Here is a 24,912-nt window from a genome sequence, read left to right as displayed (position 1 = left end):
ATGGGGATGGACACGATATGAAATCATTAAAAAGATGAAAATACACGAACAAAACCTAAATGGAAGAAAAGGCAATAAAGGAGACCCAAAGTGCTGAAAATAAAACCAATGAAGAGGAGGGGGAAAATGTAAAGACTCTTGAATAATGAAGAGGAAATGACAAAAAGAGGTAAATGATGAAACAAGAGGATGACAGACATGAAAGACAGACAAATAGCTGTCTGATCACAAACAGTTCATGTACCAAGAAAAACGACTGAAGGGATCCCCGGGTGGCGCAGCGGTTTGGCGCCTGCCTTTGGCCCAGGGCGCGATCCTGGAGACCCGGGATCGAATCCCGCGTCGGGCTCCCGGTGCATGGAGCCTGCTTCTCCCTCTGCCTGTGTCTCTGCCTCTCTCTCTCTGTGTGTGACTATCATAAATAAATTTAAAAAAAAAGAAAGAAAGAAAGAAAAACGACTGAAGCAAAAAACCACAATCAAAGGTCACATTCTCCAGACAAACTGAAGGATAATTAGAAATTGGTATTTATGGAAGCCTGAGTGGCTTAGCAGTTGAGTGTCTGCCTTTGGTCCAGGGCGTGATCCTGGAGTCCTGGGATCAAGTCCTACATCGGGCTCCCTGCATGGAGCCTGCTTCTCTCTCTGCCTATGTTTCTGCCTCTCTCTCTTTGTCTCTCATGAATAAATAAATAAAATCTTTTTAAAAAAGAAATTGTAAAAAAAAAAAAAAGAAATTGGTATTTTAAAAATATAGACACAAAAAGCACCCTGACAACTTGGAAATTAAAAATCACTCTCCTAAATAATTAATTACAGAAAAAAATAAAACTATAATGACAAGACTATTTGAAAAGTACAATAATCACTACCTGACACTTTGAAACTCGTAAGGTGAGAGTCTAAAGCTGCCCTCAAAGGCAAATGCACCATTAGCAAGAAGGAATAAAAATATGTAAATAAAGCACTTAATTCAAGATATTAGAAAACAAACTAATTAAGGCAGATTTTTAAAGAACTATTAAATCCATAATTGATTCAGAAAACAGGGGGAAAGCAAAACTGTTAAAGATACACAAAATGGATCTTCCAAAAATAATAAAATAAGCCAAATACAGTCAGCTCTGATCAAGGAAAAAGGAAACACGCACATTAGTAATTAGAAAGTGTTACATAATCACAATTACAGAACAAGTTGAAATTTTAAAATGCAATGCATAATTTGGTTCATCTAAAAGATCTTAATGAAATGGACACTTCTGAGAAAACATAGTAGCTCCATGGAAAAGTAGTGGTAGAAACTGAAAAGTTTCTCCAAATTAATTTTAAGAAGATTGCTACGGGGGGATCCCTGGGTGGCGCAGCGGTTTGGCGCCTGCCTTTGGCCCAGGGCGCGATCCTGGAGACCCGGGATCGAATCCCACATCAGGCTCCCGGTGCATGGAGCCTGCTTCTCCCTCCGCCTGTGTCTCTGCCTCTCTCTCTCTCTCTCTCTGTGACTATCATAAATAAATAATAAAAAAAAAAAAAAGAAGATTGCTACGGGCCAAGTAAAAGCCAGGCAGTACTATATAAATGTTCTTTCAAATTTTAAAGTTACAAATAATACCCATGCTTCATAAAATATTTTGGAACATAGGAGAACTTGGAAATCATCGATGAGTTTTCTGAAGTTAGCGTATTGTTAATACCAAAACCTGGCAGAGAAGCTGTATGTCAATATCTGTCAAGAATATAACAGCAAAAATTCTGTAATGAGCATGAACAAATCAAATCCGATATCCTATTAAACGGAAAAATACCATGGCTATCTGGGGTTTACCACAGGAGCAGCTTCACATGGACATTTATGATATGTTATGCTAAACATTTCAATAAATGTTAATAAGACATTTGACCCCATACAACTACCATGACTGATTAAAAAAAAAAAAAAACCTTTCAGAAAATAATTAATTAAAGGAAACTTCCATAGCATAATGAAAAGCAACTAACATTACCAAGAACCACCAGTAAAAACTCCCCAATTATAACATCAATCTAAAAATTCCATCTGGGACCCCAGGTGGCTCAGTCCTTTAAGCAGCCAACTCTTGATTTCAGCTCAGATCATGATCTCAAGGTCATGAAATCAAGGCCCACATCAGGCTCCATACTGTGCATGTAGCCTGTTTAACATTCTCTCTCTCCATCTCCCTTTGCTCCTCGCCCCCCCACTTGTACACGTGCCATGTTCTCTCTCTCTTCAAAAATTAATTAAAAATAAAAAAATAAAAATCCCCTCCAAGTGCACCTGTATGGAAGTGTAGAATCACTAAATTATACACCTGAAACTAATATCACACTGTATATTAACTAAATTAAAATAAAAACTTGGGGCAACCCAGGTGGCTCAGCGGTTTGGCACCTGCCTTTGGCCCAGGGTGTGATCCTGGAGACCCAGGATCGAGTCCCACGTCGGGCTCCCTGCATGGAGCCTGCTTCTCCCTCTGCCTGTGCCTCTGTGTGTGTGTGTGTGTGTGTGTGTGTGTGTGTGTGTGTGTGTCTCATGAATAAATAAATGAAATCTTTTAAAAAAATAAAATAAAAACTTACAGAAAAGAAAAAATAAACCCACCTTGTTGAGCACTTTTATCATAAAAAAAATTAAAAAATAAAAATTCCAGGAATGCCTGGGTGGCTCAGTGGTTGAACATCTGCTTTAGGCTCAGGGCATGATCCTGGGGTCCTTGGATGGAGCCACGCATCAGGTTTCGGGTTCCCCGCAGAGAGCCTGCTTCTCCCTCTGCCTGTGTCTCTGCCTCTCTCTGTTTGTCTCTAATGAATAAATAAACAAAAATCTTTATTTAAAAATGGAATATTATTCAGCCATCAGAAAAGATGAATACCCACCATTTGCTTTGACATAGATGGAACTGGATGGTATTATGCTGAGTGAAATAAGTCAATTAGAGAAGGACAATCATCATATGGTTTCACTCATACACAGAATACAAGAAATAGTGAAAGGAATTATAAGGGAAAGGAGGGGAACAGAGTGGAAAAATTAGAGAGGGAGACAAACCATGAGAGACTCCTAACTCTGGGAAATAAATGAAGGGTTGCATAAGGGGAGGTGGGGGGGATGGGGTAGCTGTGTGATGCGCACTGAGGAAGGCACTTGATGGGAGGAGCACTGGGTGTTATACTCTATGTTGGCAAATTGATTTTAAATAAAAAAAAAATAAAAAACAAAAATTCCATTTAATAGAATATTATTGGAAAATATAAGGTATTGGTTTGTATTAAAAAATTTGTGTTTATTATTACTTACATAGTTTAAAACTTAAGAATAAAACATAAAGAACAGAATTAAGAATAAATCATAAAGAATAAATATTTTAAGAAAAGATATAAAGAATGAAACAACAGTCACAATACATAATAAAATAGTTTTCACAAATAAACGTAAGAAAGAAATAGGGAAATAATTATGAACCCTGACAGATTTGTTTTATAGCCTTGATCAAATGAAGAAGCACACTAGGAATGAAAAGAATCAATGCTATAAAATGTCATTCCTCCACAAATTATTTATAGATTTGTCAAAACCCAGAGGCTTTTGAGCAAAATTCGACAGAGATTCTAAAGTTCACCTGAAAGGATAAACAAGTGATAACAGCAAATAATTTTTTTTCCTAGAACAAGAGGAGAAGGGTTTTGCCGTATCAGATAATTAATATGTTAATGAACTACAACAATTAATTAATGAGAAAACAGAACAAAACAGACATCACAACAACTGCTTCTGACACATAAGAGAACAAGCATGGAATAAAGGTCAGACCACAAACATGCGGGTAAAGGAAAGATTATTGAATAAACAATTTAACTGTTAAATCTGTTCATCTGTTCAAGTTAAATCTTCATCTTAACTCAGATAAGTTCCAAATGAAACAAAGATGGGGTTTTTCCTATTAAATCACACAAATTGGAGGGAAAAGACATAAAGGATTATGTGGAATGAACACACATTTGAGATTCTGATTGTAAGAATAAAACAATGAAAAAGTACAAAAGAAAAGAGATATAGTTTTGACCAGATAAAAATGACAATTTTCAGTATGCCAAAAAAAGGGGGCAAAGCTTCATAGGGATAAAAGATGAATATATAGAATATATAAAGAGATTTGCAAATCACTAAGAAAAACAGTTATCCCATTAGAAAAAAATGGAGAACAGATGTAGTTTTTCTTACATGATATATAAATGGCCAAAAAGATTTTTTAAACATTCAGCTTTGCTAGCAAAGTAAAGCAATGAAATACTATATCTTCCCAATCAAATTGAATTTAAAATATGTAAAATAATCATAATATTCAATTCTGTCAGAGAACACTGAATTGAACACTCTCAAAGCCTACTGTTGGAACTTCTAATTTGTTCAAATTCCTTGAAAATTACATAGCAGGATATTAGCCTTTACAATAGGCATGCACTTTGACACTGACATAGCACTTCTAGGAATCCAGCCTAAAGGAATTGTCATTGATTATCAAAGACTTCAGCACAAGAACATTCTCAAAGTGAAGACAGAAAATACCTAAATATCCCAAATGGAGACCTAAATAAATAAATTATTGTATCACCAGAGAATACAATGTAATAGGATCATGGGTCTGGACTCAGACAGCCTGAATTCAAATACTATCTGGACACATAGAAACTTTAAGCAAGTTACTTACATGTTTTGTCTTATTTTTCTTTGTTGGTAAAACGAAGATTATAATGGTACCTACTCCACTGGATATTGTGGAGATTCAAGGAGCCAATACAGATGAAAGCACTTAAATGGTGCCTCAAGCATGCAAAGTGTTCAATAAATACAACTTGCTATAAATACTAAGAAAAATATTGTGATTTTTAGTATGATTATTATGCAGACACTAAAAATTATTTTTGAAGTTTGATGCCATGAAGAAATATTTATTATAAGTTAAAAACAAGAATCCACTAAATCTACACAATCTCTTCCAGGAAATGGAGAATAAGGGAATACTTCCTAATTCATTTTACAGGGCCAGCAAAACCAGACAAAGATAGTACAAGAAAAGAAAACTATGACCAATATCTCGGGTGGTCACAGATGTGAAAGTCCTCAACAAAATGTGACCAATTCAAATCCAGGAAAATAAAATAAAAAACACACCATGATCAAGTGGGGCTTCTCCAGGGTACACAGGCTGATTCTATATTTGAAAGTCAACCCATGTAATCCATCATATTAACTGTCTAAAGAAGAAAAATCATAGGATCATATCAATTGAGGTAGGAAAGGCACCTGACAAATTTCAATATCCATCTCAACAAACTATAAGCAGATGAGAACTTTTTCAACTATGAAAGTCCTACAGCAAACATCATACTTGGACTGAAGGCTTTCCCCCTAAGATCAAGGACGAGGGAAGCACATCCACTCAAATTCAACACTGTACTGGAAGGTGAGAAAAAGAAATTTTAAAAAAATGGATCTGAATGTTTACAGCAACTATATTCATAATTACCAAACTAAAAACAATCCAAATGTTCTTCAACAAGCAAATATATAAACACGTTGTACATCTTGTTTAATGGAATACTATTCAGCCATAAAGGGAATGAACTACCCACACATGGAACAATGTAGACAAATTTGAGGGGCATCCTGCCAAGTGAAAGAAGCCAATCAAAAGATTCCTTCCTGGAGGATTCTATATGTATGACATTCTCAAAAAGACAAAACCATGTTGACAGAGAATGTATCTGGGGTTAGGGATGAGGAAGTGTATAATTACAAAGGGTTAGTTTGAGGATGTTTCTGGGGGGGTGGTGACATTTTTGTTCCACATCCTGACCGTCAATCAATTTTATTGTATATTAATTTTTTCTAGTTTCAAAAGCAGTATCCAAGACATTTTATATGTCTATCAACTTTTGCAATGTATATGGGAGGAAGTATACCACAATGTTGGAAAATACCGCAATTGACCTGTCCTCATATCCAGATTTATTGAAGTAGGTACCATGAGTTTTCTTTCTGCATTGACCCCCCCCCCAACAAACACTTGCAATTTCAAATGACCACACTGAAATCCCACTAAGAAGGTGATGATCATTGGATTTTCAAAACCTAAGGTGTTAAGGTCCTAGGAAGCTTTTCTTTGTTTGGAAGTGGTGTTCAGATCACAGACTAAAATTGCAACACTAGGTATGAAAAATGTTGAAATCTTGTCAATTCAAAGCTCCCAACAAGAAAAATTCATGGGCATTCATCTTTGAAATGACCAATCATTCTCAAGGTTGTAGGAGGTGACTACCCAGATGGAAGGTAAACCAACGATGTTCATTTTCTCCTGAAGCAAGCTACAAGTGTCCTAAGAGCCAGTATTTTCTGAAAAAAAAAAAAAAAAAAACAAATCTTTTGTTAAAAGAAGTAGCTCCCCCTGTAATTCCCTAATTTTCCCCCTTTTAGTGACTACATTGCATGCCAGATAATTCCCAGCAAGATTCCAACACTTCAGAAATATTTCAGAATTTGAAATAATTCCACTGAGTCCATCTGCATTAAATATATTTTTAACCTCAGTTTCCTGGGGGGGGGGGGGGGGTTGTTAAGTACTTACTAAGCAAAGAGTCAGAAAACCGGGGTCCTGGCCCTGACTGTGATTCTCTTTCACATCAGGTTCCTCAAACATAAAGTCAGATGTTAAGAGACCACGGTCCCCCAAGATCTCCATCTCTGATACTTTAGGGGACACATAACAGTGAAACAGTATTTCAGAAAGCTTGACTAACCCGCCTAAATGTACAAGCGTCTTGGATAAACTTTGCATGGAGTGCTCATTCAGAAATGCTGTGCAAATGACAGACAACATTATCCACTAGAGAAATCGGTCACCAGCCCTGAGCGGCCTTTATCTGGCACTTAGCACACACTGCCATACCTGGAAGAAAAGAATGCAACAACTGAGCAAGATCTCTACTCCCCAATCTCATGAATGTCCACTGACCTCACACTCCTCTCCCTACCCTCCAACTTACAAGCAGCCTTTGGTGTAGAGCAACATGACTGGTAGTGAAATTGCCTTTAATTCAAGAAGTTATAATCTTTTAACTTTACTTTTGGAGTAGGTGACAGGAGTTACTTAGACTCTTCCTTCCACATAAAAAGGTACACAGTCTGTGTGGTTATGAAAAGGGCGATGCAAGTTACCCTCAGGATGATGGATCTGTGCAATATTCTGATTGTGGTGGTTATGGCAACCAACACAGGTGATAAAGCTGTATAGAGCACATACACACACACAGGTACACACACTTGTATACACATAAACACATACCACACACGCTGTATACATACACAATGCACACACGTACTGCACACATATATACATACATAAGTACAAATAAAACTTGAAAATCTGAATAAGATTAGTAGCTTGCATCAATGGCACTATTCTGGTTATGATATTATAATAGAGTTTTGCAGAATGTTACCACTGAAGAAAACTGGGGAAAACGTACGAGGGGTCTCTGCATTATTTCTTACAACTGCCATGTGAATCTACAGCTATCTCCATAAAAATTTCAGTTAAAATTAAGAAGATGATGAAAACTATGCCTTCCCCCTACCCCTGAGGATAAGCCCTCCCAGGAGGCAACAACTTTTATCAGTTTTGAGTGTACAGGAGTTTAGAGAAAGGAAGAAGGCAGCAGGAAGGCAGGAAGGGAGGGGAGGAGGGCAGGAGGAAGGGAGCCTGAAATAACTCAGGATGGTCCTGCAATGTATCAAAATAAATTGTTCGGCTCTGTCATACTCATAACCACCCTTGAGACAACTCATTGAGCCTTGGAAAATGTTTCCACTGAACAACACCCCTTAAAACCCCGCTTCCTCTCCCGCTGGATTCCCAATGGATTTCCCTCCAGACACGGGGTGACCCATCTCCTGTCTGAGAAATCTGACCACTCAATGATAAAGATCCAGAACTTAGAGACATGGGAGCACTACCCAGTGACATGGCGCAGCCAGATCACCATACAGAGAAACAGTCAACAGATCCTTCTCCTTGCACAGTTTCCAAGCATCATGTCAATGGCTTCACATAAATACGAACAGACGCTAAGAATCACTGGACTTTCATAGAAAGCACATAACATGGAAAATGAAACACATAGACAACAGCAACTTGGAGAAACCAAGTCAGGATATAAGCAATGATACTGTATTGATGAAGCAGAACAGGTTGCTACTAAAAATATCTTTCACAGGGATTAAAAAAAAGAGCCCTTAGAAACTAAAAACATGATGGAAGAGGAGGGGGGGGTAGGGTGAATGGGTGACGGGCACTGAGGGGGGCACTTGATGGGATGAGCACTGGGTGTTATTCTGTATGTTGGCAAATTGAACACCAATAAAAAAATAAATTTATTATAAAAATAAAATAAAATAAAAAAGGAAATCCTTTTTAAAATCATCATAATAGGACCAGATATTGTAAAAAAAAAAAAAAAAAAAAAAGGCAGGTATGTTGGAAAATAAAATATTTTAAAATGAAGTATAAAAAAATAAAATAAAAAAATAAAAACATGATGGAAGAAATTAAAAGCTCAGTAGAATTAAAAGACGTGGTTAGCCAACCTATGGGAATTAGAGTAAGAGGATGAGAAAAATAACAGGAGAGAAGAGATAAGAAAATCAGAAGCTCAATCTCAGGAGTAAAACACCCAAATACGGACAATTCAGAGAGAAGAGAAAGTTTAGGATGGAGAGTTTAGGATCTCCAGATCCAAAGGACATTAGCATTCAGATTAAAAGGACCAGGTCAGTGCCCAGGAAAATGCGTGAAAACAGAACCAAACCACTGAATTAACTGTGATACACCTGAACATTAGGAGAGGGGCAAAAAGCACACATGCTTTTCTTTTTTTTGGCGGGGGGGTTCATAAAAAAGAATTAAAAGTGGAATAGCATCAGACTTCTCAGGGGCAAGTTATAAGAGTTATAAGACAATGTCTTCCAGTTATAAAAGCAATGCTTTCAAAACTGTGTGGAAATTGTGTTCCAGTCTGAATTCCTGATCCACTCCCACCTTCAAAATGTGGGGCCGGTGTTAATGTATTTTCAAATTTACAATGTCTCAAACCTTTGTATTGTAATTTCCACATCCCCCGTCTTAGAAGGCACCTGGAGTATGTGATCCCTAGAAACATACCACAAATGAAGGGATAAGCCAAGAAAGACAGGAAACTTACATGGGATCCTTTCAATATAGGGGGAACTGGGGGAAAAAACCCACAGGCAGGAAGAAGTTGAAGGGAGATCACACAATGACAGCTGGGCAGCAGATTTAACAAGCAACCTGTCCAGACTTGAACAAGCCAGAAGAATCCGAGAAAGATTTCTTCAAAAAGAGACCTGGATAGACTATCCAATGGCAGTGTACATAGGCAGAGAAAATGAAGACGACAGAGGAAAGTTTGGGCTTAAATTAGCGGTGCAGGCTTAAAAAACAAAGCAGACAAATACTCATTCATGCTTAGGACAGAAAAATTAAGCCCAGTGGACTTCACAGCTCAGCTATGATGTGGCCGTGATAAGGTAAATGCTGACCACTGATCTAACCCAGGGCACCCAGTCTACACACTGGAACCGTGTGCCTCACTTGTAAAGAATCCCAATGCCCATGCCACACCCTGAAGCATTAAGTCAGAATCTTCGGGGCAGGACCCAGACCTAAGTTGAGTTTAAAGTTCCCCAGTATTTACAATGTGCAGAGAAGATGGAGACCCACGGAGCTACGCAAAAAGACAATTTTCACCCTCATGCATACTATTCTCTGGTCTTTGTAGCAACTGCTTTGAACCTTGACCTTTAATGATCAGCTATACTCCACCTAGATGTCCTACCAGTAATCAAAATCAAAACATCCAAAAGTAATTATCTCGTGTTCCTCAAAAATGGTGCCATTGACTTCTTGATGTCAACCTGTAGCACCCCCTTTCTCCTGGTGGCCCATCCTCTCCACCCTCTTTGTTCTTACATCAAAGTCCTCCTCAAGAAACCTGCTTGTTACTTCCTATCCTGCAATAGGTTCTGAGTCCATGGTATGTCACTCAAGCGAAAATGATGTTTGCTGTGGTCAAACAATGTGGAAGCACAGAGGGAAACATGAAGAGAGAAATAAGTCAGGTTGCAAATGTGAAATTTCACCAACTAGGTCACAAATGAGCAGACATTAATTATTCTCACTCTCGTAGAAATAAAGTGTGATTGACAAGCAAGGAATAATGGCTAGATTTCATATTCAAATAAGCACTTTGCAATGGTAAAAATGCCTCCAGATATGACAAAGGCCTTTTCCCCTGCTTGCTGGAACTCCCAACTAATGTCTTTAGTCTAGATCATGACCAACATGCTCCACAGTCATGGATGAGTCTGGGGAAGTCAAGTATCTATCCAAGGCTCCAAAGTCTATGCACTGCCTTTCTAATCCCAACATTCCCCTTTCTATACATCTCGTTAAAAATTAGCCAAGGCTTCATTTGGAGTCTGTCCCTAAAGGTCCTCACCCTGCAATTCCCCATGATGTTTATATAGCCAATTTATGATTTCGCCTGCAGTAAATGAAAGAAGCCACCTATCCTGCACCTTTGCCAACACTGGACATTATAATACATCTTCATTTTTGCCAATCTGATGTTAAAAATTGTATTTCATCATTTTTTAATTTAAAATTAAATTTCCCTGAGGAGTGCCCGCATGGCTCAGCTGGTTAAGTGTCCAACTCTTGACTTTGGCTCAGGTCATGAGATCTAACCCCATGTGAGGCTCCACGCTTGGCAGGGAGTCTGCTTGAAGATTCTCTCCCTCAGCACCCCCCCAAATAAATAAATCTTTAAAATTAGATTTCTCTTATTACTGTTAAGACTAAGGATTTTTTCTACTTATCATTTGCAATTGCTTTGTGAACTGCCTGCTCATATCTTTTGCCCATTTTTTATAATTTTGTTTTGTCCCCCATTCATTAGCAACCTAATTCCTTTTATTTTCCAAGTTCCAGTTTCTCCTTACCAGCAACGCCTCCTCTATATTTCTCATTCATCTCTCCCATAATTCTTGAAAATCAGTTGTTCAATACCTCTCTTCCCACTAAAGTGTAAACTACCACAAGGACAATATTCTGCTCAGATACCACTATTCCCCCAGTAACTCACAAAAAGCTTGCCACATGTGTACTCAGTGAATTAATGGAGGCCCTTGGGTCTTATACCAATAGGGTCCAGGCAGGAATTCATTCTAGAGATGCCACTGAAGAGTTTCTTAAAGGACTACTTACAAAGGTGGGGGTAGGGGTGGGAAAGCTAACAAGGGAGGATGAAGCCCCCAGGACTCCCAACAATGAAGAGCATCACTGCCCCCAGGGATGAGGACGAGGACAGGACAAGTGCACCTTCCAGGAGAGAGTCCAAGAGATGCCATCCATGTCTAAGAACTTATGACTCTATAATTGTAACTGGCTAGATAGTGCCACCACCAACCACTTCATTCAGAGAAAACCTTCTTCCACTGGACCCTTAATACATCAAATTCTCAAATCCTACAGAAGAATACCATGCTTCAAACCATTGCAAAGATAAACAGAGGTCAATACCAAACAAGCTCTGAAGGCAGAAAGTGAAGGCAGGGAAAGAGCAGAAAAACCTGCATTACCTTCCTAGTGGGATCACTCGTTTGCCATGTGACTTCAAGGATGCCTTCTGAACTTTCTGTACCTCAGTCTTTCCAATACAAGAGTCTGTGTACTATTACTCCCCCAGAAAACTTGTATCACTCAAGGAAAAGTGAGAGTTGCCAAACAAGAGTTCCTTGTATCCTCAAGGAAAAAGAGAGTTGCCAAAATCCTGTCCTATCAGCCAACTTCCACCAAGCCTTGGAATTCTCAGCAAACGGCTGGTTTTGCAATTCTTTTGGCTTTGCCAACCCTCTGGGGTATTAAAAAAAGAAAGAAAGAAAGAAAAAAGAAATCTTCCCACAAGGATTCAAGGCCTGCAAGTACAGGAAATCTTTGAGAAAAATCTGGGTTGATGAGCAGCTAAGAAAAGCCAGGAGAGACACATCTATATATGCTTAGGCAGAAAATAGAAAAGGTTGAAAAGCAATGTGTTTCTAAAATACTGCTTCTATGAAAGCAACCTTCTGTTACTCCTTTACTCTCCCCAGAAGACTGAAAAAGGCAGCGTGATTCCCATTTTCTATTCATGTCCTCCTAAGCTGAGGCTAGGGAAGGCAGTGGCATACAGCTCAGATACAAGTGGGCTTGCATTCAAATCCTACCACTTAAGTAGATGACACTAGGCAAAGCACTCAACCTACAGCTCCATGGTAGCCTATGAAAAATGGGTAACAATATTGAATTTGATGGATGGGGGGAAGAATTATAAATCATGAAATTAAATTGTATGCCAGTGACTGAGCTCCTGACACATGGTAGCTAGTTTTTACCATGGGTACTGTAGTTCAGAAATCAAAACAGCTTCTCTACCTAACAAGTGTCTTTTGAGCATCTATTCTGGGCAGGTGACACAGATGACAAAGCTGAGCAAAGATCAAAGGGTCCCTAACCTTCTGGAGCTTAGCATTTGGTGAACAGGACAGGTTACTCAAACCACAGCCAAATAAATACGTAATAACCAACTGTGATAAATGCTAGGAAGGGAAAATTGTGGGTGTTCAGAGAGCCAAACGGGGGACCAAATCAGGTCAGGAAGATCTTGGACCTGTCCGTGAAGGATGAACTAGCTGTGATGATGACCGTGGAACCAGCAGGTGTGGCAGGCCTGGGGCCAGATGAAATATCACCCCTTTGAGGAGCAGAAGGCCCAGGCAGTGAAGCATGGAAGGGAGGGTGGAGAGGGAAGATAAAGCTGGAGAATCCAGCGAGGCATCTCTGTAACCCACACAAGAGATTAAGAGGCCGTGACCTTTGTTCTCTGAGGAGGGGGAAGCCACAAAGCTAAAGATGGCCTCTCAGATCTGCAACTGTAACTGAAATTTGCAGTTCCCACATGCACGCAGCCCTCTTTCCAAATACCACCTGATTTCAGATGCACTGCAATGTTATCATGATTGGAAGGTATTTCAAATACGTGTGTATTATTCACTGTTTACCACCTTGGGAAATGTCTCTGATCTCGAAGTTATTATTCCTTGGACCCCTGGCTTTCCAAAGACGGCCACAACACGTATACCCATCTTAAACATCAACACACATGCCCACATGCTGTCTTCACAGCATACTCGGATGCTCCTCCACTGAGTAAGTGGTGGCATCTATGCTCTCCCACCCCAAGCTCTTTGACTTTGGGTTGACATCTGCCACTGCCTTGGCAGAAAGAAAACAGTGGAAGTGAGACCATGTGACTTCTGGGGCTAAGACAGGAAAATGCAGTGTACTTCCACTTCATCATCTTGGAACCCAGCAGCTGTGCTCGAGGAAGTTCAAACTAAGGCACACAGAGCCATATGGAGAGGCCACATAAGTGTTCTGGTTGACAGCCCAGCTAAGGGTCCAGTCCACAGCTGGCATCAACCTCAGATATGGGAGCAATGTTGCCTGCAGATGACTGCAGACCCAGCTGTCAAGTCACCCAGCCTTTCACTCTTTCCAGCTGAGGCCCCAGATATGGAGCAGAGACAAGCCATCCCTACTGTACCCTGTCCAAATTCCTGACCCAAAGTATCCATGAGCAAAAGAAAGAAGAAAGAAAGAAGAAAGAAAGAAAGAAAGAAAGAAAGAAAGAAAGAAAGAAGAAAGAAAGAAAGAAAGAAAGAAAGAAAGAAAGAAAGAAAGAAAGAAAGAAAGAAAGAAAGAAAAAAAGAAAGGTAGTTTTATACCACTACATTTGGGTGGAATGATTTCTTATTAGCAATAGTAACTGGGCCAGAATATATATATATATAAACTTCTTTAAGCTATATGTTTTACATATTTTCCCCCTTATAGAGAAGATGTCTATAATCACTCCCAAGTTAGAATCTCTGGGCTTGATTCACATGACTTTTGGAATAAAAAGAGGACCAGGTTCCTTACTTCAAAGAAAAACACTTTTGAACCACTCGAAACATACAAAAGCAATCCATTCTCGCTGCAAAAACAAGAAAAAAAGAAAACCCTCATTAGCAAATCTGATGCCTTATTTCAATTGACTCTGAAAACAGATAAAAATGAGATTTTTATCAGCAACAACTAACTAGAGCATCTAGGACCTCTTGCTTTCTCTACCGCTGAAGGCTTGAGCGTTCACACAGAGTATATGCAGGCTTAAATAAAGCCATGCGCATAAAGTGTACTTACTTTAGCACAGCGCCTGGCACTTAAAGGTTTACCAAGTTCCAGTTATTATTATTGCTTTTGTTACCGTGAGAGTTAACCCTTGTCTTGACTCCAGCACTAACCTTCCCTTTAATAATGCTGGTGACCCATTTCAGCAGAAAGGAAGCTATACTGGAGTTTGATCAGATGTGAAGAAAGGGAGCTCATATTCCATATGATCGGAAATGTTATACAACACCATGTAACCCAACTGCCACACCACACTCTATTTTGGTTTGGTCAAAGAACTGTCCTCTTTATAAAAAGGAGGAGAAAGAAAGAAAGAAAGAAGAAAGAAAGAAAGAAAGAAAGAAAGAAAGAAAGAAAGAAAGAAAGAAAGAAAGAAGAAAGAAAGAAAGAAAGAAAGAAAGAAAGAAAGAAAGGAAGGAAGGAAGGAAGGAAGGAAGGAAGGAAGGAAGGAAGGAAGGAAGGAAGAAAGAAAGAAAAGAAAAAAGAAAGAGAGAGAGAGAAAGATAGATCAATTATGTGCTAGAAAACAGGCTTCTGAGAAGTTACATTTAATCACTGCATGGATTTCAAGGTGAATAAATAAAAATATCTCCTTTGATCATTAAGAAGGTACCCCCCAAGTGGTTATATAAACATTACAGAGCTACAGGCAGATGGTGGCATGAATACCAGGGAACAAGGGTGGGATCCAAGAGCCAGGCCACCTCTACTCCTCAATTGCTGTGTGACCTTAAGTGGATCACTCAGCCTCTCCCAGACAGAGTGTCTTTAAAACAAGGCTAAATTCTAAACTTTTTATCCATACTGAAAAGGACCCTTACGTAGAAGAGCACCCAGGTAAAAGTCACTATTCAGATGCTTAAGTATGCTGAATGACAACCCCCCAAGCTAAATGATCACTTGCAGATTTCACACACGCTAATTTCTATCTTAAAATTAGCTCAAAAAACCTGGGCCTTGCTGAGAATTGGCTAGGTATCACGTAATGAAATTATGAGTATCTACTTGAAGAAAAGGTGACTGGAGACAGAATTACAACTGGAATGGCTGGATGGCGTCCCCTCTTCCCACTGCTGGCTTTTCACTGTTCCCCTCCAGTTGCTGGGGTGGGGGAGAATCTTCTGAAGCCCTACATTTATGGGAGGGGAGAGAGGGGCAGAAAGAATATGGGAGAAGAGAGATCAAGGGAAGGGACCAGGGAAAGAGCTGGAACTGCGTTGGTGGCACTTGTTTGGGAAACCGTTTCAAAATGACATTTGAGTCACCAGGTTCCAAGTTTGCAGAGTTCTGCCCCGCCCCCCTTTCCCCTGAACATCCCGGCTTTCCCAGGGCCCAGGCACTCCCCTGCCAATGATGGACTTAACTATATCTCCATCCAACTGGAGGGTATTATGCTGAGTGAAATAAGTCAATCGGAGAAGGACAAACAGTGTATGTTCTCATTCATTTGGGGAATATGAATAATAGTGAAAGGGAATATAAAGGAAGGGAAAAGAAATGTTGGGAAATATCAGGAAGGGAGACAGAACATAAAGACTCCTAACTCGGGGAAACGAACTAGGGGTGGTGGAAGGGGAGGAGGGCGGGTGTTGGAGGGGAATGGGTGACGGGCACTGAGGTGGACACTTGACGGGATGAGCACTGGGTGTTTTTCTGTATGTTGGTAAATTAAACACCAATAAAAGTTAATTAAAAAAAAAAAAAAACTATATCTCCATCCAGAAAAATGTCTTTTATACCCCAACAGCGGGAGGAACTCTGAGATTCACAGAGCCCTGGCACGCAGGAAAAATGGCTGGCATGTAATTGACTTGGCATGGTCCTTTCCAGAGGTGGCATCAAGTACAGACTGGCTTTTGCACTTGTAAAAATCAAGATTAAAAGGGGGTTAAATAAAGCCCTCCTCGTGAGAATCAGTCAGTAGTTGCTTGTGGCAGGTCTGGCACTGCCCTCTGAGAGAGGTCCAGCTTCCCTCCCTAGCACAGCCCACTTCCTGATGTCACTCCCCATCACCAGCTGAGCTGGGATTCAAGAGAAAGGGAGAGAGCTGTGGAGTCCCGACGGCTCCACGGAAGACCCGGGCAGACTCTCTCATATTACCATATATGAGGAAGGCTGTCAAGAGGTCTGTTAAGACCTGAACCAAGACCGACCATCTGTTTTCCCCATGAAGCCTGCGACCAGCCAAATTTGGGGGAGATCCCTTTTGCAACTGATGCCAGCCCCTTACTGTCACTATCAAAATGCTTTTATTCTGCACTTCATAACGCCTGGTAGCAGAGCTGCATCGATCTGAACACCAAGGCACGTATTTGTAACGGCTTTTTCTCACGACCATTTTTATGGCTGTTTTCCCACGAACCATGCCACTTGAACGGCTGGGATATAAAACCGTTTTTACAACAGTTATTCTTCCAAGTCTTCCCCTCTGTTATTTAGACAGCTGCCCCCCAAAATCCAAAGTGTTTTCAGTGGACAAGTGTTCGGAGCACATTTCTCCACAAGGTCTATTTTAGCTCAAGAAAAGCCAAGGACAAAGATAAGACAAAAGTTGTGGGTAAAGGGCAGACCCACTGCGGGGGGGTGAGGGGGGGTGGGGGGGTGGAATCTAAAAGATTTCTTCCAGAAATGCAAGTGCACAAAAGGAATCAGTCTTCCCAGTGAGTGGCCAGTGAAAGCCAACAAGCACATTCCTAAACCCCAGCCAGGTGGCGGACACTTTTTTCCTACCCACCCGAAGTTCCGGGCACCTGTTCTGGAAAAGCGAGTATGGAGCTCTCTGTCTGGTCCATACCGCCTGTTCCATTCGGGGAACACTGCAGAAGAGCGTGTTCACCGGCCAAGCGGTCCCCTTCGGGCCCTCAACAAGCCGGAGGTGTACAGGTGGTTGGTTACCTGCACAGGTACTGAATCTTAGCAGGACAACTTTATTGCTGGCCTTGGGGACCTCTTTAGGGTGAGAGGCCCCGTCCGCCTCTACCACCGCGCGCCCCCCACCCGCTCGGGCCGGTGGGTAGGACGGCCGCGGCCCAGAGGCGCAGGTAAGGGTTCCCGGGGCCAGCCGGGCGGCCCGCGGTCCTCGCCTCGGCCCCCCGACGGGCAGCGCGGAGCCGTGGAGCCCCCCCCCCGCCGGCTCGCCCCGCGGTCCTCGCCTCGGCCCCCCGACGGGCAGCGCGGAGCCGTGGAGCCCCCCCCCCCGCCGGCTCGCCCCGCGGTCCTCGCCTCGGCCCCCCGACGGGCAGCGCGGAGCCGTGGAGCCCCCCCCCCCCGCCGGCTCGCCCCGCGGTCCTCGCCTCGCCCCCCCCGACGGGCAGCGCGGAGCCGTGGAGCCCCCCCCCCCCCGCCGGCTCGCCCCGCGGTCCTCGCCTCGCCCCCCCCCAGCCGGCTCGCCCCGCGGTCCTCGCCTCGCCCCCCCCAGCCGGCTCGCCCCGCGGTCCTCGCCTCGCCCCCCCCGCCGGCTCGCCCCGCGGTCCTCGCCTCGCCCCCCCCCAGCCGGCTCGCCCCGCGGTCCTCGCCTCGCCCCCCCCAGCCGGCTCGCCCCGCGGTCCTCGCCTCGCCCCCCCGACGGGCAGCGCGGAGCCGTGGAGCCCCCCCCCAGCCGGCTCGCCCCCCCCAGCCGGCTCGCCCCGCGGTCCTCGCCTCGCCCCCCCCCAGCCGGCTCGCCCCGCGGTCCTCGCCTCGCCCCCCCGACGGGCAGCGCGGAGCCGTGGAGCCCCCCCCCCCCGCCGGCTCGCCCCCGCCGCCCGGGAGCCCCGAGCTGCCTGCCGGAGCCGCAGCGCCCACTCGGGGCGAGCCGCGAGCGCTCACCGTCGTGCTCCCGCATGCTCGACAGCGACCAGAGCAGCAGCGCCACCAAGGCCAGGAAGCAGAGCTGGCTCAGCAGAAGGTCCCTCCGGCGGCTCCGGCGGCGCTCGCGGTCCTCGTCGTCGGGCGACGGCATCCCCGGGCGGCCGGGCAGCGGCCCCGGCGGGGGCCCCGGCGGGCGGCGGCCGCTCCTGTCGCGGGCGGCCGCGGCGGGGACGGCGGCAGGAGGCAGCCCCGCGCGCTGCAGCCGCGCGTCCTCGCTGCGCTCCGGCGCGGCCCCCCCCGCCGCCGCCGCCGCCGCCTCTTCCCGGCCGCTGCCGGGCTCGTCGTCCTCGTCCTCGTCGTCGCTGTCGCTCAGCCCCTCTCCGCCCTCCTCCTCCGCCTGCTCGCCGCTGGCCCGCGCCGCCGCCTCCCGGCGCTCGGGGTCCCGGTCCTCCTCGCGCGCCATGGCTCCCACGCTCGGCGTCCGCGCTCGGCCTCGGCTCGGCTCGGGCGGCGGGGGCGGGGGCGGCGGCGGCGGGGGCGGCGGGGGCGGCGGGGGGAGGAGCGGGGAAGGACCGGCGGGAGGAGGGCCCGCGCTGGCCGGCTCGGCGGGCGGGCTCCGGCCTCCCGGGCTGCGGGAGCGCGTGGCGGGGCGGCCCGCGCCCTCACTGCATGTCCGCGCGGAGCGGGGCGGGGGCGGGGGCGGGGGCGGGGGCCGGAGGCGGGAGCCGCGGCCGAGCGGGCCCGAGCGGGGCCGGAGCGCGCCGGGAGCTGGAGCTCGGGCGAGGCTGCAGCACGGCCGGCGCAGCTCCCGCAGCCTGCGGCGGCTCGGGCTCGGGCTCGGGCTCGGGCTCGGGCTCGGGCGCGGGCGCGGGCGCGGGCGCGGGCGGGGGGCAGCGCCGGGGATGCGGCCGCGCTGGCCGGCGCCGCGGAGGGGGCCGCGCGGAGGAGCCGGAGCTGCCGACCGACCCCGCGCGCGATCCTCCGGCCGCGCGATCGGGCAGAGGGGGCGGCGTGGACGGCCGCCTGGGGGGAGCACGCCGCCGGGAGGCGGGTCTCCGGGCGGGAGGGATCGTCCGAAACTTCGGAGAAACCGAGGGTCTCTTCGGCCCCCTCCCCACCCTCCGCCCGGAGCCGAGGAGCCGCGAGTGCGCCCGCTGCGCGCGCCCCGCCGGCGGCCGCGCCTCCTCCCGCGGGCCTCCTGGCTTTCCCTCCGCCCCCTCCCCTTGTGGGGATCCCCTCGCGCCAGGCTCTGGACCTGGACCCGGACCGCTCAATGGGGGTGTTCTGGCTGGCCCGGCTCGCCCGGCTCACACTTCACTCCCGGATCGCGCTGGACCCAATCCAGTGCTGTGGCTGAAGGAAGGAGCTGGGGGGGGGGGGGGGGGCGGTGCCGCCGCACTGTCCGCGAGTGAGGCGGCCTGAGGGTCGCCAACCCCAGGAGGAGGACCCTGGCTTCCCGAAGGGAGCATCAGCCCGCCTCTACCCCCTGAGGTCGCAGAACCTAGTTCCCCCATTCCCCTGTCCCCAGTTCTGCTCCTGCCCTCACCTACTTAAGGTGGTGACTGCCCTGGAGTCCGGCCCGGCCCCAGCCACGCAGAAGGTGCTCGCTCACTTCCAGAGGACACCTAGTGGTCTCAGAACCGCCCACCATCCCTCCTCGCGTTTCCAGGTGCCCCCCTGGGTCTGTGGGCGGGATGGCTGATAAAGGGCCGTAAGGAGATGCTGAAAACAAAGGGCAGGGTCAGAAAAGGATCACTCAGAAACCCGAGGTCTGTCTGGATGACTGTCTCCACGGAATCCTATCCTGCGGGGAAACGTAGCAGCAGACATCTAGACAGGTGGGCAGGAAGGAGGTTTCTCCACTCCTAGATCTGGGAGCACCCAGTGTCCAAGTGTGTCCCCACCTGTGGGTGATCTCCTAGCCCACAGCCTCTCAGATCACCCCAAACAGCAGTTGGGGTCAGCAGGGTCACAGGAGAGGACAAAGCAAACCTTCAAAGGTGGTTTCCTTTCCACGGAGGGACCATTTCACTCACGGAGACTGGAAGACTTTTGCTCCTTGGGCGTGTCATGTCTTCACTCCTGTTCTCAGCTTGGCATCTTCCCAGACACAGAGCCGTCCCTATAATGCCAGTTTGGTTGTCCTTTTGCTCTGGTTCCCAGGTACTGAGGAGGATTTACAACTATGGAAGTTCCTCCCGGCTGGAGTGGGGGGCGAATCCTCCAGTGGTGTTACCTCCCTCAGACATTCAGAGACACAGACGTGGAAAGTTAGGAGTGCAGAACACACTGACTTTCCTTCAGCTAACTGGGGAAGGTACTGAGTGTCAATAGGGAAAATAAAAGTGAAAGGGGGAACCCAGAACTAATTGAATTAGGGAACAACATGAGCTCAGGGGGAAATGGCCACAGGCACAAGAAATTGTGTAATCTGGTGATGGGAGAGGTATCGAAGACGGAGCAAGGCAGGAGAAACCAGGAACTGGCTCTTCCCCAGAGATTCTCCCAGCACCTGCAGTGAGAGAAAGAAACAGGACAGGAGGGAGAGCCGGGGACAAAGAGACGACTCCCGGGGCACACAGAAATGACTTTTCAGTTAACATGCACTGTGACAGGGGCACCTGGGTGGCTCAGTGACTGAGCATCTGCCTTCAGCTCAGGTCATGATCTCGGGGTCCAATGGAGTCGGAGTCTGCATCGGGCTCCCTGTAGGGAGCCTGCTTCTCCCTCTGCCTGTGTCTCTGCCTCTCTCTGTGTGTCCCTTATGAATGAATGAATGAATGAATGAATGAATGAATGAATTGATTAATTAATTAATTAATTAAATCTTTTTAAAAATTCACTGTAACATTTCAGAGCAAAGAGGATATTGAGATAAAACAAAAAGGCCCCTGAGCAGCCAGTCGCCACCTGGGGAGGAAAAATGGAGAGATCTCTTCCCCAGCCTGATAAGGCCTTCAGCAGGTGGGTTCCTTGCTGCACTCTACCAAGAGGGGATGGCTTCTCTGCAGGAAGGAGAGGGAAGGTTCCGTCCTGAGTCAGGGAAGCCCCTCTTCTCAACAGGCACACTTGGGGCGTGGGGGGAAAGCCAACTCCTAGGTCCTCTGTCAGCACCACCAGGGAAGGAAGGCAGACCCCAGGGGGCTCCTCTTCCCAGGAAAAACAGTTATTATTTTTGTCCTACCTGGTCTCTCCTAGTTTTCAGAACACACACCCCGCCCTATTGCTGTCTCATCTTGAAACTGAATTTTGCTCAAGGCAGGGAACTGAAACAACTAATGTGCTACTTATCTTTCACCATCAGGACCATCATCAATCCTGAGGTGGCTTTTGCCTTCTATTTCCTAATCTGTGTGTTTTTGATCTCACATTTTTGTGCAAGGAGCCGTAGGGAGAAAATTCCAGGCCCTGCTATATCATCAGTCTGAGGATTAACTTACTTGGAAAGAGGGGCATCTGCCCAAGATGTGCTGGGGCCTTCATCCCTCCAGGAATGAGCCAGGGGCTTTCTCACCCTGGGCTATGTGTTGGGGGTTACCAGGCATACCCCCTGTTCTTACCTCCCGTCGACATTCCAGTTTCCGTTCTGTGCAGAGACTTTGGGCCTAATGTGGGGCCATAGAAGTGATTCATCTTTCTCCTAGCTCTGCCTTTATAACAAAGAATTAAAAGCCTCCTGTGACCACATGCGCTGATGCTCAGCCTGGGAGAGCTATTGCATCAGCCAGTGAGTGGGGCCTTATCTGTGCCCAGACAACCTTATCTGGGCCTCCCTGTGCTCTTTCCAGGTCTCCAGCCTCCCCCACCACCCCCACCCACAGCACCCAGACCTGGCAGAGTAGTCTCCACAACAAAACAAGGTTGTATCTCCATAACACCAAACAGTGCCAGTTATGTCAGACAAACCACCTATTGAGAAGGAAGGAAGAGAAGAAATGAGAAAATCCAAGAAGAAAGCCATGTGCAAGTGAGGTGCTCACCACAGCTACACCGTAACACAGGGAGACATGGCCCAAGCAAAGACGAAAGACCACTAGATGTTCACAGAAAAGCTTTTTACATTTATTTTACTTTTTTTTTTCTTTTTTCTTTTTTTAGTAAGCTCTGCACCCAGTGAGGGTCTTGAACTCACCACCCTGAGATCAAGGGTCACATGCCCTACCAACTGAGCCAGGCAGGTGCCCCTCACAGAAAACTTTTAAGTACCGTAAGGCCAAATGTTGGCAGATGGGGAGAGAAACTCTCCTGTGCAATGCTTCTGGAACAGTCTTCAGGTATAATACCCCTTCCATGTGCCTAGAGACAACCACCCAGGCCTCCTGCCACTGCTTGACCATGGCAAACTACAGCACTGAGCAAATTGACCCGCTGCTCTTCACCTGCAGACGTGTCACCCTGCACAATGCAGTCACCCAGATTTGGACAAAATCCCAACTTCCTCCTGGAAAACCTGACTCTTGTTTCCCTCTCCATTTTTGTCAGCTGCCTTTCTTGAAAGCCAGGAACACTGCTCCTTTAGACTCTCCCTGAACTGTCAGCGTTTTGAAGAACACAAAATAATCACCCCTGTAAGAGTGTGAATCCACACTCCACATCCTGAGGCATTTCAGAGCACCAAGTCTGCAAGGCAGGGCTCACGTTATTTTAAGAGTTCAGTTTACAGGGATCCCTGGGTGGCGCAGCGGTTTGGCGCCTGCCTTTGGCCCAGGGCGCGATCCTGGAGACCCGGGATCGAGTCCCACGTCGGGCTCCCGGTGCATGGAGCCTGCTTCTCCCTCTGCCTGTGTCTCTGCTTCTCTCTCTCTCACTGTGTGCCTATCATAAATAAATAAAATTAAAAAAAAAAAATTAAAAAAAAAAAAAAAAGAGTTCAGTTTACAACCGGAGTTAAAAGAAACAGCTTATTGTATGATGGCTTCCATTTTTTAAATTTTCCTTTTGCCCAACTGTCTGCATTTGTTTGTCAATTTTGACTTGCTACATGGATATGGCTATAGATTTTTTCCCCTTGTGGAAAAAAGTTTACATGTTCACAGCTGCCCATTATCCTTTTTTCTTAAGATTTGTTTATTTAGGGCAGCCCAGGTGGTTCAGCAGTTTAGCGCTGCCTTCAGCCCAGGGCGTGATCCTGGAGACCTGGGATCAAGGCCCACTTCAGGCTCCCTGCATGGAGCCTGCTTCTCCCTCTGCCTGTGTCTCTCTGCCTTTCTCTCTGTGTGTGTCTCTCATGAATAAATAAATAAAATCTTTTTTTTTTTTTAAAGATTTGTTTATTTACTTGAGAGAGAGAGAGAAAGAACACGTGCAAGTGGAAGGGGCAGAGGGAAACGGAGAGAGAATCTCAAGCTGAGCACAGAGCCTGACATGGGGCTCAACCTCACGATCCTGAGAGATCATGACCTGAGCTGAAACCAAGAGTCAGATGCTTAACCGACTGTGCCATCCATCCTTTTTTTTTTTTAAGTAGGTATTATATATATATATATATATATATATATATATATATATATATATACACACACACACACACATATATATGTATATATGTATGTACAGTCTACATGGGTTCCACATCACGACTTAGAACATTTCCTGACCACCCCACCCCCCGAAGGCTCCTTGCACCAATCCTCCAGCAGGCAATAACCCCTGAAAATAACCCCTCGCAGGTCATTGCTGCCTGTCCTTGAACTTCAGGTACATGGACGCTTGTCTCTATGGGATCCATCCACACTGGTGTGTAGAGCTGTGATTTTTTTTTCATGCTGAGTTGGTGTAGATTTTTTTTTACCTGATGCTTCAGTTCCCTTCCAAGTTTAGTGTAAGCCAAGAATAACCAAACAACTGCCTCTGGATCAGAGACAAATGACCTCCCAGATTGGCTAGTTTTATAAGGAACTTCAGCTGAAATTGAAACAGTCACCGGCTGCTTCTCAAACCGGTTACACCACCCCAGGGTAACTGCAGGACAACAGGTCAACCAGCAAACTTCAGGGGCCAAGCTTTTAAAGACAAGCCTAGAAGAATCCCTCAGATGTGCATTAAGATTTGGATGCAACTTTTAATGGAAAAAGCACAACCCATTTCTCGTGCCTTCATTCAACATCTGATTCTTCTGAGAGTAAAGTAGAATAGGTACCATCAAGAGAGATTCCCACCCAGTCTGTGGCAGAGCAATGGAGATGCCTTTCAATCAAATGTCAGTGGACTTAAAAAGTACAAGAGAGCTTGTTAGAAATGTCAATTCTCAGTCCCATTCAAGGGAAACGGGATTCAGGAAGCCTGGAAATCTGCAGTATTCACAAGCTTTCAGGGGTTCTTCTGCATTAAGATTTGAGATCTGCTGTTCTAGACAATACAGGTTGGCATGTATTTCTGGTGGACCCTGGAGGGTAAATCTGAAAGTGAAAAATATATTACCTCACCCCTTTTTGTCAATATTTTTAATTGACTTGTTTTGGATATTTGGAAAAAACAAAGACAGGGTATACAAATATACCCTATAGCTATGGCTATATCTATCTTCTGTTTCACACGAGTGGTATCAAAACTGGAAGTGATTCCTATAAAAGAAAAATAATCCAGAGCCATAGACATAAGAGAGAGTTCCAAATTTTAAATCCTTAGAGGACAAAAATTGAGTATTCACAATTTGAGCAATTTGCTAGTTCTATCAAAATCATTTAAAAACACAGGTGCCTAAGCGGCTCAGTCGGTTAAGCGGCTGACTCTTGATTTCAGCTCAGGTCATGATCTCAGTG

General features: G+C 45.7%; 1 protein-coding gene across 1 annotated transcript in view; it reads right to left on the bottom strand.

Annotated features, from left to right (window-relative positions):
• The window catches only part of SLC24A3 (solute carrier family 24 member 3), a 482,065-nt gene extending 463,241 nt beyond the window's left edge, over window positions 1–18,824 (bottom strand). Inside the window, exon 1 of the mRNA XM_041732814.1 lies at window positions 18,170–18,824. Coding sequence (XP_041588748.1) covers window positions 18,170–18,614 — 445 coding nt within the window. The 5' untranslated portion in view covers window positions 18,615–18,824. The remainder of the gene's footprint in view (window positions 1–18,169) is intronic.
• Window positions 18,825–24,912: the final 6,088 nt, after the last annotated feature.

The sequence above is a fragment of the Vulpes lagopus genome, chromosome 18, assembly GCF_018345385.1.
Source record: "Vulpes lagopus strain Blue_001 chromosome 18, ASM1834538v1, whole genome shotgun sequence".
NCBI classification, from domain to species: Eukaryota; Metazoa; Chordata; class Mammalia; order Carnivora; family Canidae; genus Vulpes; species Vulpes lagopus.
Note: the sequence above shows the minus strand (reverse complement) of the source record. Positions and strands in the feature narration are given on the sequence as shown.